Source organism: Corythoichthys intestinalis, chromosome 18 (genome assembly GCF_030265065.1).
Source record: "Corythoichthys intestinalis isolate RoL2023-P3 chromosome 18, ASM3026506v1, whole genome shotgun sequence".
Classification (NCBI taxonomy): domain Eukaryota; kingdom Metazoa; phylum Chordata; class Actinopteri; order Syngnathiformes; family Syngnathidae; genus Corythoichthys; species Corythoichthys intestinalis.
The window spans coordinates 35010097-35026000 of record NC_080412.1 but is presented as its reverse complement, the minus strand read 5'-3'; the positions used below and the strand labels follow the sequence as shown (position 1 = coordinate 35026000).

General features: G+C 38.9%; 1 protein-coding gene across 4 annotated transcripts in view; it reads right to left on the bottom strand.

Annotated features, from left to right (window-relative positions):
- Nucleotides 1–349: 349 nt before the first annotated feature.
- Nucleotides 350–15904, bottom strand: part of lrch2 (leucine-rich repeats and calponin homology (CH) domain containing 2) — a 53929-nt gene continuing 38374 nt past the window's right edge. For all 4 annotated transcript variants that reach the window (XM_057821512.1, XM_057821513.1, XM_057821514.1 and 1 more), the window contains exons 13-21: nt 14647–14706; nt 9250–9298; nt 9038–9178; nt 7034–7084; nt 6895–6958; nt 6182–6294; nt 5794–5931; nt 5646–5723; nt 350–2052 (exon numbers count right to left, since the gene is read on the bottom strand). In XM_057821512.1, coding sequence (XP_057677495.1) covers nt 1933–2052; nt 5646–5723; nt 5794–5931; nt 6182–6294; nt 6895–6958; nt 7034–7084; nt 9038–9178; nt 9250–9298; nt 14647–14706 — 814 coding nt within the window. In that variant the 3' untranslated portion in view covers nt 350–1932. The remainder of the gene's footprint in view (nt 2053–5645; nt 5724–5793; nt 5932–6181; nt 6295–6894; nt 6959–7033; nt 7085–9037; nt 9179–9249; nt 9299–14646; nt 14707–15904) is intronic.

The window sequence follows — 15904 nt, the reverse complement described above, 5'->3', positions numbered from 1 at the left end:
TTCTGAATGTATGTTACTTTTATCTTTATTATTAAAAAACACAACAAAAAGTAAATGTTTACATTATCTTCAATTTTAATATACATCCTATGTTCTTAAGTAGTTAAAAATTTGGGATTTAGTATGTAAGTAAATTAGGGAAAATAAAAATTAGGAGATGGAGGTTGGGGTTATAGCTGTTTTTGTTAACTTTTATCTTGCAAATCATCGAAAAAAAATACAATTTTGAATGAAAATCAGTTTTTGTATGTGTTATGGAAATAACTGACCAAAACAATTTTCTTTGCATTTCAGTAGTTTTGACCCCCCCCCCCCCCCCCAAAAAAAAAAATAAAATAAATAAATAAATAACATTTCTGGCCCCGTGCCGACCTTCACGTTGGGGAGTTCCGGCAAGACCACTAAGGGGCCCCCAATCTGGTAATTGTTTAATTTATATTCTATTTTGTTTAATTTATATTCTATTTTGTTTACTACAGCTTGCTTTATTTGATTTTTATGAGTTTCGATACTTGATTACAAGCTTAAAAAAATAAAAGTTCTTCCTTAACTTCTTTCTTTCCTCTTTTAGAATAAGGTTTGCCGCTATCTACTGTAAGTACTGACAATCATTTGGGGTGAGAAGTTTGAAGTATGCAGTGCAACAAAATCTGATTAATATACAAAATATGGACGTATGGGTTTCACAGTACACTGTGACGAAATGGTGGGCCAAAAATATGGGCCCCTTTGCATTATTTTGCTTAGGGCCCCCAAATGGCCTGGGCCGGCCCTGCCTGGGAGTAGGGCAAATTTTCTTCAGACAGATGTCAAAGACTGGTAGATAGCTACAAAAAGCGTCTCACTGAAGTTATTTCAGCCAAAGGGGGTAACACTAGCTCTTAGGTGGTCGGGTGTCCTAACTTTTTCCTCAGTTAGAATATGCATTTTTGTTGATAAATTTGGTTTAATGAGTAAAACAATTTTAATTTTTGTTGTGTACCTGCTATTAAATCACTTTATTTTTATGAGATAAAGAAAAACAAAATCAGACATTATTATGTGAACATTTCTTAATAAAGAACTGAATATTTAATAGGCTGTCCTAATTTTTTCACATGATTGTAGGTAAAGTCAACTCACTCCGGTGCAAATGAGGTTGAGGATACGATCACTCCTTCATGACTGCATCCTATAAATCTGAAAACACCAATAAATGCATAAATTATTTTTCCTTTCCCTGACTCGATTGAGCATATGAGATGATGCGCGCACATTGTGCTTTGTGGAAGTTGCTTCAGCTTGTTTGGATGCTTCATCGATGCAAAAATAAAAAGTTGTTCTGTATATTAAAAAAAGTAGAAAGTTTAAAAATCCATGCCTTTAAATTAAAAATGAACGCAATTCTCTGAAACCACAGTAGGCTTCATGTCATCACAGTGGTCATATAGATGAACCGCAGAGGATTTGTACACCAGTTTACAGAAGGTTTGCTATGGCATGACTTGAACAACAAACGTAGTCATCATGCAATCTGAAAGGCAAAGTTTTGTAACAGTAGAGTGCTCAATCTGGCAGATAACTTAGCTGTATGGACTAAAAACTGAATATAAATACATGGAAGGGGTCGTTGAATGAGTTACATGTCACAACCGGCACTTGTAGATGGCTCAAAAAATACTGAGCATCGAAAGAGGGATCAGCAGGACTTCCTTTGGAGCTACTGTCGTTTCCAAACAGTTCCTGTGCTGGAACCAGGATACAAGTCAAAGCTTAGATGAACAGGAAGTGCCTGACATCATTCACATAGAGAGGAGGATGTTCACCTCCTTGTCTATTTTTTCAATCAGGCACAAGAAAAGCCACCGGGTGTTCGCCTTCTGATAAGGGTGGGAAGAGGAGGTTTCTGGTCCCGGGTGAGGTGGGAGTTGGTTGGCGCAGGACAGATTTGCGTCAAGCATCTGCTAGCTGGGTAGGCTTCATGGCGGGTAGATCCAGCAGCGCTTGCACGGTCACGCTCACCTTCACCAAGCCACGTTCTTCCAGGATGTGATGCGGCAGACACAACTTGTCCTGCATTAATGGTTCCACATCAAACACATATTAATGTTGGGAGATAGTGTTAGACTATATTCAGGGGTGCACATAATTTTTTTGCCCAGGTTCTCAGAGGAGGACCTGGAGATGTGACTTGGTCCTCATTGAGCTTGAGAGCCGACCCGCCTGATGCGATAAATTCATGACAAGCTTTACTTAGAGCCAATTAACTTTAATTAATTTATGCTTGATTAACATCAACTGGCACAACAAAATTGCCATTACTTTGAAGTGAAATGTAAAAAAAAAAAAAAAGCACCAATTCAAAATAAAGGGCATTATGCGGCTCCCACATTAACTCCAAGCCTTTTTAAAAGTGGGATGTCCTCCTCATAAGACCTCATTGAACGTGCATGTTTAGCTTTGTAAAATGCGAGCAAAAACACGTTTGTCAGTGCATTTCGCTGTTCATTACCTTTATTCTGCCACTTGTCCATAGGGCGAGTGGGGTCCTGTTTGACATCGATAGTTTGCTTAATTGCCACATGCTCTCTGTTTTTTTCGTGCTTTTCAAAGTTTGGATGGCTGAAATTCTTTGACCCTACATAAAATGCCCTGCTCTTATCGGCGACATTGGGATTCTCACGGCACATTTTGTACCGCATTTCCGTGCGAGCATCATTTGCTTCTAACCATGGTACCTCCTGTAGCCACTTTTCAGCAAAAGTCCTTTTTTTTCGGTAGCTCCGGTGACATTTCTGTCGTCTGTCTGTCTTTTGACGGGGGTGGGGGAACACGGAAGTAATTACTCAGTGTGGCCTGCCTCTTCGACATTTTGAGAAGTTATTTTCTCGTGTCCGCTGCAAATACAGTGGTCAGCCATCGGTACGCAAAAGCGTATGGAAGCCGTTGAGGGCCAGCGCGTTTGTCTACGTCCAGTACGCATGCACGCATGCGGACCACTTATGTGCACCCCTGACTATATTCTATCTACTACATTAACAATATGGCCTTTTCTCCTTGCTAGTGAAGGGAATAGTATCCTCTCCCATATTTGCTGTTTGACTGTTCATATTACTCTAACACACCCAATAGAGATGTCCCAATCGATCGGCATCCCGATCGATCGGGTCCGATCACGTCATTTTCAAAGTATCGGAATCGGCGAAAAAATATCGGCCATGCCTATTTTTAATATATATATTTTTTTAATTAAATCGTTTTCTAATTGTATGTAACGTTACAAACATAATATGTTACACTCATCCAGAGTCTTTAGGCTTAAGGTAGGATTATCAAATTTATCCCGATAACGGCGGTAATTAATTTTTTTTAAAATGTATCCCGTTAAAATTTTTAACACAATTAATGCATGCGCTGCACGACCCACCCACGCATTGTCGCACTCAATCTGTAGTGGCGCCGTTTTACCTATATAGACAGATAAAAGGCAGTGTATAATGAGTAGAGGGAATTTTGGCATCCTTTGGAGCCTTTTTTTAATTGGCTAAAGCCTTACAATCCCTCTCACTACGATTAGAAATATCATGGGTAGCAATGTGAGGAAGCAAGGTAGCAAATGATCTTTATCTTAACACCTTATATTATTTCCCAATGCAGAGAAGATATATCAATTGGTAGCACTACGCACAGTCATGGTTCCACTTCCCATCATGCATTTGGGCATGGCTACAGTATCATTTACTGAAAGCTCAACAAATACATTAGATGGCAATATTTAGTCACAATATACAAAGTCACAAATCTATCCGTGGATCCCTCTCACAGAAAGAATGTTAATAATGTAAATGCCATCTTGAGGATTGATTGTCATAATAAACAAATACAGTACTTATGTACTGTATGTTGAATGTATATATTCGTCCGAGTTTTATTCATTTTTTTCTTAATGCATTGCCAAAATGTATATGATCGGGAAAAATGATTGGGAATGATTGGAATTGAATCGGGAGCAAAAAAAAAAAACGATCGGATCGGGAAATATCGGGATCGGCAGATACTCAAACTAAAACGATCGGGATCGGATCGGGAGCAAAAAAACATGATCGGAACAACCCTAGCACCCAATATAAAAAGCATTCAAATCATAATTTTAAAAAACCAGTAGGATATACCGTATTGGCCCGAATATAAGACGGTGTTTTTTGCATTGAAATAAGACTGAAAAAGTGGGGGTCGTCTTATATTCGCGGTCTAGACGTTATACCCATTCACGACGCTAGATGGTGCCAGATATCATTGAAGCGATGTTCTGTCATGACAGATCTCAGTTACTCTCAAGTTTAACCAGTTTGCATTATTTTATTGAATGTTTTTCCTTATTCATATTTGTTTCAAGACTAGTTACAGTTAAACTTCACTTTGATGGTTAATGCAGTTATTGCAATTTTGTTGTTTTATCACAATAGATTGGTTTTACATTTCAAACACCAGAAGCCGTTCATTTACGAATGTGATTGCACTTTACATATTTAAATGTTCAGATATTAAGTTATGAATGAGGCAAAATAACATGTTTTTGCTCTCAGATATATTGTTATAATCATTTGTTTCAGATGTATTGTAATTATTTTCCGTATAAAAATTAATTTGGTGTTCAAAAACTCGTTTTTCAAACTTGAGTCTTGTATGAGTAATTGGATTTTGCCGCATCAAGACAACGAGCAGATAAGGATGCCTTCTAACCATGGAAGAGCAACACATTCATCATGCAGCTGACTGAGTGAGATTGATGCTAACAAGCAGGTGATCGGCAAGAGTTTTGCAAGACCACGGCTGCACCACACAATCCCGCAATCAGCTCTTCTGGACAGTCCAGAACGAATGGCGGGACATCCTGTTTTGCCACCTGACAACAAGAAGAACCCGTGATTGAGAAGTGAACACTCAGCACTCACATGGCGCTGAGAATCACAAAATCCTTAACTCTTGTTGCCCTGAAAACAGTATCGCCCAAATTCTCCTGTCCAATCCACAACAGACAATAATACTAAACAACGCCCAAACACACCCTTGTTCCGGACCACAGCCCGTCTCACCTGAGCCTTTAAAAGACAATGTTTAACTAATCGTTGTCATTTTTCTCGGGAATCTGTTGTTGACTTGTGATATGGTGACCAAGGAGCTAGCCATCCTCCTTGTCTGGATCTAATTATTGTTTTGCCCTGCTGTCTGATTGTCGTCGACATGGAATGAATTTAAATTTTCAACTTGTGTTTCGAAGCTTTTTTCCTGCTTATAAAATTGAGTCAGAACAAGGGGTTAAAACTAATTTGAACGCGCGGAGTTTGGCCTTTTGGCCGGGTTGCCGGTTTTCTGCCGGCACGTGTCGTTGGAAATGCGCTAGCGCAGTTCCGGCGGTTTGGTTGGCGTGAGTCCGGCACAAAAAATAAACTGTTTTTACACTGACTTTGCCATATTTAAACTTAGAACATTCAAACTAAGCATAAATAACCTTCCCCACTCTTCTAACGGCTTTAATGTTATTTCATTTCATTCAGATAACAGACATTTTGGCAGCATTAGTTTCAACAAGTTGATAAAAATAGCTCAAAGATAACATTTATAAATATAAACATAGAAAAGCATAGACAGTTTTGAATGATTACCTGTGGAACTCCTATTTTCTTACACGCGTCCAGGAAGTTTTCCACATTTCGACGGCATTTAGCCATGCTGAGCTTTGGCTGAAAAGACATAACCGCGATATGATAAGCTTCCTTGCGTTAAATGGTGTAATAAATCAAAGTGCGCTACCACTGCAGGTGAGGGTACGTGAATGCTGGCCACAGAGCGAGGACAAATGTGATTGGCTAAATGACAAAGGACCACGCCGTCCATTAGAGCAGCTCCGACATCATCTGGAAGCAACACCTTCAGTTTGGACTCAATGTTCTGCAAAAAAAAAAGAACATTGCAAAACACCGTTTTTACTGAGAATACTCAGTTTTTATGACGACAAGCCTCAGTTTTTGAGAAGACGTTGCTCATCACTGGTGACTTGCAAGTTTTTTTAATTTACAGTACAAGACATTTACTAAGAAGCTAGCAAGGTTAAACACTCTTGAAATGACCTTTAGCTTTGTGACACTAGTTTGAAAGGATGCCAAATCATAAAACTCAACATTAAATAGTATAAAACAACCTGTCGTAGTATTCCTATTTGCTCAATTTCTTCTCTTAAATGCTCCATCTTTCTCCTCATAGTGAAGCTGGGCTCTGTTGAGGTGAACTCCTGATGACTTCCTCTGGTGAAGGCTGAAATGTTATGTTTGGGAAATTCTCAATTAGCACACAATGGAAAAAACAAAAAAATGCACAGAATAGTTCTGATTAGTTTCACAGGTACATTTAGACTTTTCCAGTGAAAGGTGAAGGTCATGATAGTGATAGTTCTATCAGATTAATAGTTACATGAGGCCTTTTAGTTGTGAACAATATTGAAAGTGACCCTGCTACCATGGGAGTTTCCTGCTGAGATAAACTGGGAGGTGATTTATTTGCTTGTACTTCCCTGGAAGTCTCCTCAATTCCAGAGAACAGCACTTCAGTTTTACTTAGGGGCATACAGATGAAAACAAGAGGAGCAGTACTTAGCAATGCTTTTTTTTTTTTTTTTCCCACAACTAAGTTCACAAGTACAGATGATGGACATCAATTAATGGGTTATTTGTATGACTCGTAAATAAGGATGATTGGATTGCTTTTTTTGATTGACCGTAACAATTTCATTGCAAAACATCTGTTTTTTTTACTCAATTCTGATCCTCTGACAAGGCCGTCATCGGACTGGATAATTGGAACGGGATGTCTGTACTTTGAACAGAAACATTTGTGTGTGAGTGTGCAAATTAGAACCTGATCTTGGCTTGAGTCCAAACACAGTGAGTGCGGTGCTGAAATCAGAGTTGCGCAGACTCTCCTGCAGGCAAAATCAACGTCGTTCACAGGATTCAAGTTTGATGGTATTTACCCGCACGGGCTTATTCTCACGCACCTCACAGTCATCATTGCCGCTGCAGTTTTTCCGGGCACTCTGGCACTTGTACTGTCAAGAAAGAAAACAAAAAAAGTCATGATACTGTGATATATATTACTGATATATTTTATAGAGGTGTGCATCGGCACTGCCCTCACAATTCGATCCGATTCGATTCGATTCAGAGGGTCACGATTCGATTCGGTTCGATTAGGCAATACATCGCGATGCATTAAAACCTGGGATGCATTAGATTTCTAAAGCAAAGCATATTTTTCCTGAATCCTGAGGCAACACAAGCGGTCAGACATTAAACAACTTTTTATTGGCTCTTGTGTCACTGGTTGAAGTCAAATGAGAATACTTTCAGATATACTGTATATATTTAAAAAAAAAAAAAAAAAAAAACAGATCAAAGCATTTAATTAGTGCTTTGAATGAGACCAGGGCTTTCTCTTTTTTTACACACAGTAGCAGCCTTTCACACAGTGCAACTTCTGTACTGTGCAAAATCAGTAATAACAGTCACTGTATTTTAGTCCAACGACCCATCAATAAAAATATTCAAGTAAATATTAAAGAAAACAACAAAGAAAATATTGTAGTGCAGCGGCATCTTTATCGCAATATCAATCCAGGGATCAGTTCAGTTGCAAAAAAAAAACATCAACTAAATTGCAATGTAGAACAAAAGTAAAATGTAGGCCTAGCCCACTATATATGTGCAATAGAGGTTAGATCGGGCCTAAAAAATCCAGCCCGACCCGACACGGCCCGCTGGTATTGAAGCCCGACCCGGCCCGAGCCCGATCAATTAACTAGATTTGCAGGCCCAGCCCAAAAAACCTGATTTTTTATTTTTTTTTGGAGTGACGCGAGAAAAAAAACGCAGCAGCAGCAATTTATTTTCATTTCTTCGAGTTGGCAGAAAAAATGCAAGTTTTCTTAATGTTTAAATAGTCTATATATTTTTATGATCATTATAAAAGCATTTACACAACGAAATAACGCTGGGAAAGTTTAATATAAATTTTTTTTTAAACTTGGGTTTTGCAGACACACAGAGAAGATTCAAAAGGATCAAAAGGATTTTTATGATCATTATAAAAGCATTTACACAACGAAATAACGCTGGAAAAGTTTAATATAAAAAAAAAAAAACGTTTTTGCAGACACACAGAGGAGAAGATTCAAAAGGATCACATTTCTGTTGCCTTTGTGTGCATAAATAAAAGTGTCCTTCGTAACGAATTCTCAGTTGGTAGAAAAAAAACGCAAGTTTTCTTAATGTTTAAATAGTCTACATATTTTTATGATCATTATAAAAGCATATACACAACCAAATAACGCCGGGAAAGTTTAATATAAAAAAAAACAAAAAAAAAAACATGCAGTTTCGCAGACACACAGAGGAGAAGATTAAAAAGGATCACATTTCTGTTGCCTTTGTGTGCATAAATAAAAGTGTCCTTAGTAACGAATTCTCAGTTGGCAGAAAAAAAAAACGCAAGTTTTCTTAATGTTTAAATAGTCTACATATTTTTATGATTATTATAAAAGCATTTACACAACGAAATAACGCTGGGAAAGTTTAATATAAAAAAAAAAATATGCGGGCCACGGCATTCTTGTGCGTGCACAAGCAAATGCACAATACAGAGAGCTAGCTCTCGGTTTTATCCCATTTTTTTTTCTTTTTTATAATTTATTAGTCCGCCGCGGCGGCCCGACCCAACCCGAACGTGAATGCTTAACATTTCGGGTCGGGTCGGGCCCAAAATGTTAATCGGGTTTGCGCACAAGATTAACCTCTAAGAGATAGGACATAACATAACAATGGCTGAAGTGGAGAAAGAGGGAGCGAGAAAGATTATTGATGCACCTAAGACATTGAAAGCAGATATCTGGAGAGATTTTGGCTTCTACGAGGTTGGTGGTTTTATACATGTATTTTGTCCTTCCATTTTTTTGTTTTTAAATCAGTAGCTTCTTTGGAAATGTTTGGATGGCGCGTGAGGACACCTTGAGATAATCTTTTCTCAGATATTTATTCCTCTTGCGATCTTCGTTTTGATTGAGAACAGGCGGGACGTCTGGCCATTTGGACTCTGAATCTGACTGATCTGACTTCAGGCTACCATCAAAGGAGCAGGATGATGGAGGCTATGAAGACAAATAGCACATGGTAGCCGTTCCTCAAGTAGCAAACACAAAAAATTTTAAGTAGATTGTACCTGTTCGCATAACATCGACGCTCCGCTGCTTCCTTCATCCAAAGAAGCGCTAAAATGAAGAACACAAAAATACTAGAAACTGCAATTTCTGGAGGAATTACTCTGGGTCTTTGCCGAGTGGAGATACAGATTTTAGCTCCGCCAAGGTTGGTTTGGGGACATTTCGGGGACAATATCAGGGAGGAGTGGGAACCTCTTGGTACCTCACGATACGATACGATTTGCGATACAAAGCCCAGGATAACGATGATCTGACGATATGGCGATACAACAATTATCGATACATTGCTCAGGAAATCATTCTAGGATATACTACAAACAACTAATAAACAGAAAAAGAAGCTTCTGCTGTGAATTGGAATGAGTTTATCACTAGTAGACGTCCGATCCATTTGGAGTGGGAGGGTGGCAGCGAATGAACATTCGTTCATTCGCTGCCATCCCTCCCACTTCAAACGGATCGAACGTCTAGGGCCGTCTCTGGCAGCCAATGCCAGGCAATGAGGTCATTTTGGGCCATTTAAGGTCATTTACCTGTTGATGTTCAGTTACTTCCTGTTGATTTTGGGGTATTTTATGGGTCACTTCCTGTTTATTTTGAGTTACAGCACAGGAAGTGACCTGGTAATCACCCAAATGAATAGGCAGTGACTCAAACTCAACCGGAAATGGCCTGTAAATGCCCTAAAATGAACCGCAAGTGACCTGTAAATGCCCTGAAAATTGGACAGAATAACTGTGAATGCTCTGGTTTCGAATGAATGAACGTTCCCATTCTAAATGGATTGGGCGTCATTGCACCGTTGATGAGACACTATTATGGTGGAAGATTTTGGTAGCAACTTGTTGGTTCCTTTTTATTTATTTTGTCTTAGACATTGACACCTTTTTAAAACGATATCTCGATTCTTGGCAGGAGCATATCGATACCTTTTGAGATACAAAGTATCACAATATATCACCATTTCGATATTTTGTCACAACCCTAACATCAGGTCACATCCTGTTAATTTTGGGACATTTGGGGGAAAACGTCCTGGTCATATCAGGTCATTTGGGGATGTTAGGGGGGCGTGTCCTGGTCATATCAGGTAATTTGGAGACATTTGGGGGCGTGTCCTGGTCATATTAGGGCATTTGGGGGACGTGTTCGGGTCATATTAGGTCTTTTGGGGACATTTGGGGGGGCGTGTCCTGGTTATATCAGGTCATTTGGGGACATTTAGTGGACGTGTCCTAGTCATATACGTAAGGTCATTTGGGGAAATTTGGGGGACACGTCCTATTGTTATCAGGTCATTTCCTGTTGATTTGGGGACATGTGGGGGAGCGTGTCCTGGTCATATCAGGTCATTTGGGGACATTTAGTGGGCGTGTCCTAGTAATATAAGGTCATTTGGGGGAAATTTGAGGGACACGTCCTATTGATATCTGGTCATTTCCTGTTGATTTGGGGACATTTGTTTTCTGGCCATTGAAAATGAATGGGAAAAATTTGGACGCCCATGGCCGTCAATGGCATCGACTTACATAGGCGTCAATAAAATCCAAGTACATTGGCATCAATTGAATGGACAAACATGCCCGTCAATGGCAATAAACAAAGCAAATGCCATTGGAAATGAATGGGAAATTTGGACGTCCATGGCTGTCAATGGCATCACCCTCCATGAACGTCAATGGATTATATGATAATTAGAGTTGTCCGATAATTACTTTTTAACTGATATCCCGATATTGTCCATCTCCAAAAATCCAATACCAATATCAAACCGATACCAATGTATGCGGTCGTGGACTTACCACGTTACGGCTAATTGTGTTGTGATGCCCCATTTAATGCAATAATAATGATAACGCTAACATAACCAGGCCCAAGAGTCTTAATTTGGAGACATCTAATGGTCAATAAGCATAACTCCTGTGCTAAGCTGTGACCGGCCCTTGTACAAAGACAAAAGGCTTCTACATTCACTTTGAAGGCAACATGCATATTGGCCCAAACCATTAATGAAACCGATGTCGGTATTATCCGATATTATTTTTAAATGCTTTTATCAGCCGATATTAGGGATGTCCCGATCGCATATTTTTGCACCCGAGTCTGAGTAACCTGATTTTGAGAATCTGCCGATACCGAGTCCCAATCAGTTTTTTTTTGCAATGCCATTGTGTTTCTGGATTATTTTGTTACTTTTCAGCTTAAAAAAATACAAAATATATATGTAAGTGTACTGCCCAAAACAATGCGTTTCCTTCTGCACTGCCCGACAGCCAGCTAACATTGAATATCCTCCTATAAAACACAAGGCTTGGACTTTTCCTGTTTTTATATGAAGTAATTCATTTACGTTTGTGAAACCGTGTCAAAGAAACACGCATGCATTCAACACAACTGCACAATACACGCTGGTATACAAATACCATGTAGACACCACACTTCACTTGAGCTACAAGCTATAAGCATAGGTTAGCTTCCATACAGCAGGACTTATCAACAAATTTCGTTCTTATAACCTTTTCCCATAAACGCACATTTACTGCGTATTAAGAGGCTGATATTGATGTATGTAAAATATAGGGCTGTCAAAATTATCGCATTAACGGGCGGTAATTAATTTTTTTAATTAATCACGTTAAAATATTTGACGCATTTAACCCACATGCCCCGCTCAAACAGATTAGAATGACAGATCAGTGTAATGTCCACTTGTTACTTGTGGGTTTTTTTGTGTGTTTTGTCGCCCTCTGCTGGTGCTTGGGCGCGACTGATTTTATGGGTTTCAGCACCACATGAGCATTGTGTAATTATTGACATCAACAATGGCGAACTATCAGTTTATTTTTTGATTGAAAATTTAACAAATTTTATTAAAACGAAAATATTAGGAGGGGTTTTAATATAAAATTTCTATAACTTGTACTAACATTTATCTTTTAAGAACTACAAGTCTTTCTATCTATGGATAGCTTTAACAGAATGTTAATGTTAATGCCATCTTGTTGATTTATTGTAATAATAAACAAATACAGTACTTATGTACCGTATGCTGAGTGTATATATCCGTCTTGTGTCTTTCCTTTCCAACAAAAATTTACAGAAATATATGCCATATTTTATAGATGGTTTGAATTGCGATTAATTACGATTAATTAGTTTTTATGCCGTAATTAACTCGATTTAAAAAATTTTAATCGTTTGACAGCCCTAGTAAAATACAGTGGTATGAAAAAGTATCTGAACCTTTTGGAATTTCTCACAATTCTGTATAAAATCTCCATCAAATGTGAGTTGATTTTGTCAAAACGGCACAGGTGAAAAAACTGTGCTTTAACTAAAACCACCCAAACATTCATAGGTTTTCGTATTTTAATGAGGATAGTATGGAAACAATAACAGAAGGGGGAAATATAAGTAAGTGAACCATCACATTTAGGATTTTGTGCCCCCCCCCCCCCCCCCTTTGGCAGCAATAACTTCAATCAGACACTTCCTGTAGCTGTAGTTCAGTCTGGCACATCGATCAGGACTAATCTTGGCCCATTCTTCTCGACAAAACTGCTGTAGTTCAGTCAGATTCCTGGGATGTCTGGCATGAATCGCTGTTTTTAGGTCATGCCACAGCATCCCAATGGGGTTCATGTCTGGACTTTGACTTGGCCACTCCAGAACGTGTATTTTGTTCTTCTGAAACCATTATGAAGTTGATTTACTTCTGTGTTTTGGATCATTATCTTGTTGCGGCATCCATCCTCTTTTTAGCTTCAACTGTCTGACAGACGGCCTCAGGTTTTCCTGGAAAACTTTTGAATTCATTCTTCCAGTAACGACTGCAAGTTGTCCAGGCCCTGAGGCACCAAAACAGCCCCAAATCATGATGCTCCCTCCGCCATGCTTCACGGTGGGAATGAGGTCTCGATTTTGGTGAGCTGTTCCATTTTTCCTCCACACATGATGTTGCGTGTTACTCCCAAACAATTGAACTTTGGTTTCATCAGTCCACAATATATTTTGCCAGAACTTCTGTGGAGTCTCTAAGTGCCTTTTTGCGAACATTAAACGAGCATTTAGACAGCAGTGGCTTCCTCCGTGGAGTCCTCCCATGAACACCATTCTTGGCCATAGTTTTACATATAGTTGATGTGTGCACAGAGATATTGGACTGTGCCAGTCATTTCTGTAAGTATTTAGCAGACACGCTAGGGTTCTTTTTTTACTCCTTCTGAGTATTCTGCGCTGAACTCTTGGTGTCATCTTTAATGAACGGCCACTCCTTGGGAGAGAAGCAACAGTGCCAAACTCTGTCCATTTGTAGACAACTTCTCTGACTGTCGATTGATGAACATCCAGACTTTTAGAGATGGTTTTGTATCCTTTCTCAGATTTATACAAATCAACAAACCTTGATCGTAGGTCTTCAGACAGCTCTTTTGACCGAGCCATGATGCAGACCAGACAATGCTTCTCATCAAGGCGAGGCCAGGTGTGTGTTTTATAGTGGGCAGGGCAGCTTTAAACCACTCCTCAGTTATTGGGCACACACCTGACTTAAAATGTTTGGTAAAAATAGGTTTCAATTGCTCTTTAAGTCTCCTTAGGCAGAGGGTTCACTTACTTATTTTTCCCCCTTCTGTCATTGTTTGCATGCTATCTTCATTAAAATATGAAAACCTATAAATGTTTGGGTGGTTTTGGTTAAATCAGACACTGTATTTTCATCTGTGTGATTTTGACAAAGATCAGATCACATTTGATGGTGATTTTATGCATAAATGTGAGAAATTCCAAAAAGTTCAGATACTTTTTCATACCACTGTACTTACAGACATATAGCTTCCAGGGCAGAAACGTAACAGAAAGCACTCAACAGCGTCCATGCGATCGACAAGCTGTGTACTGTATAAGTGAATGCACATGTGTTTCAAACTGCATCACACGATGAATGCAGTGAACTATTATGACCACAAGGTGGCAGTAACGTACTGTAAAATGTTAACTGGCTCTAAACACTGGCAACTCTAGCATGCACAATGTTTTTTTTTATGTATAGCATAAATGAAAAATCTGATCCTTTTCACCTAATTCCGATCCTCTGAAAAATTATCAGCCAGATTTCTGATCACATGGTCAGATCAGGACATCCCTAGCCGATATTATCGGCTACCAGATAATATCGGACAACTCTAATAATGATTATACTTTCAATCAAGTCTACAAAAAAAGTAGTTTAAGTCCCATGCAGTTCATTTCCATTTTTGTATCATTTCGGCAGAGAGTTTCCCCCCCAAACAAAAGAGGCTAATTGCAGATACATTCCTACATAATTGTTTCATTAGCACATATCGAAAACTGCAGCCTCATTAGCTTAACAGCAAGCAAGTGTTAAAGCAACGCACCTTCGAGCCTGAGGAAGAGGCCTGGCTTTGTTGCTGGAGCTGCCAGAGTGACTTAGGAATCTGCAAGAATAGGTACAATTCCAGTCATGAACAAGAATTGCAATGTTACATATATATATATATATAGACATCTCTTTATCTCACAGTAAAGTTCCAGTTCTACAGTGCTTGTGTCAAAATAAAAAGCACAAGTTTCAAAATAAGAGTCTGTAAGTATACATCAACTACATTTTCCCTAATCCCTACTGACCGCTTTGCATGCAAACATACTGGTCTGCAAGGGCGTAGGTTTGGTCTCAACATTGGTAGGGATGCTATAACAGTATAACCTGCATGTACAATATTTGCTGGAGACGGGACATTAATAAGACCAAAGAGATTGGGTACATTTCTCAAAAAGTAGCTGGTTCCTACGTAAAAATGAAAAAAAAGTTAAAATTATTTTCATGGGAAAAAGTCATTTTTCAAAATGATTGCTTCATATAAAGGAAATTTACAGTGGTTGTGTTTTTTGGGGGGAGGGGGGTTAGAAAAATGCCCATAAGCTACAAATAGAAATATATATTTTTTAAATGATGTAGAAAATACAATTCAATTTATGAATAAATGCACAAAATGCACAGTTGAATTAACGTTAACAGTAAAAAAAATATACCGCAAGACACCTCTCTAAGCAGCTGTCTACTCGAGTTTTACAGGTTAGCAAGTTCACACAGTTTAATGTTATGCTAACTTTGATGCAGGTCAGACTTTCAGTAGCAAAATTAGTTGCGTGTTCCCCACCTCCATAACATTGACGTCGTTTGACATTACTTAAAGTGGCTGCTACTGCTGGCCGAAAAAAAACTTCTAATATCCTTCCTCTTTAAAGGGGGCGGAGAAGGAGGCATGTTGACATGCATTTCTGTTGGGATTGTGTGAATGAGGGGGATCTAGTCATCAGCCAATCAAAATGTGCGTTTGAGGGGAAAAATGGACTTGCACATTCAGCAAGTGATAAGGGATAAAAGTAAGTCTGGACATAATGAAAGTAATTCACTCGATAATGGTCAGGTCATTCCTATCCTTACAACATATGGGAAGACAATCTGAATTACCTGTATAACTGAACTCATTTTATAATGCAAATAAGGTTGCTTAAAAGTTGGTGGGGACAATTTGAGCATCCTGAAAAGTTGGTAGTGTTATGTCCCTACCGTCCCTATGCAAACTTACGCCCTTGCTGGTGTGGTGTATTGTTGCAAAGAAAACCGCTTTC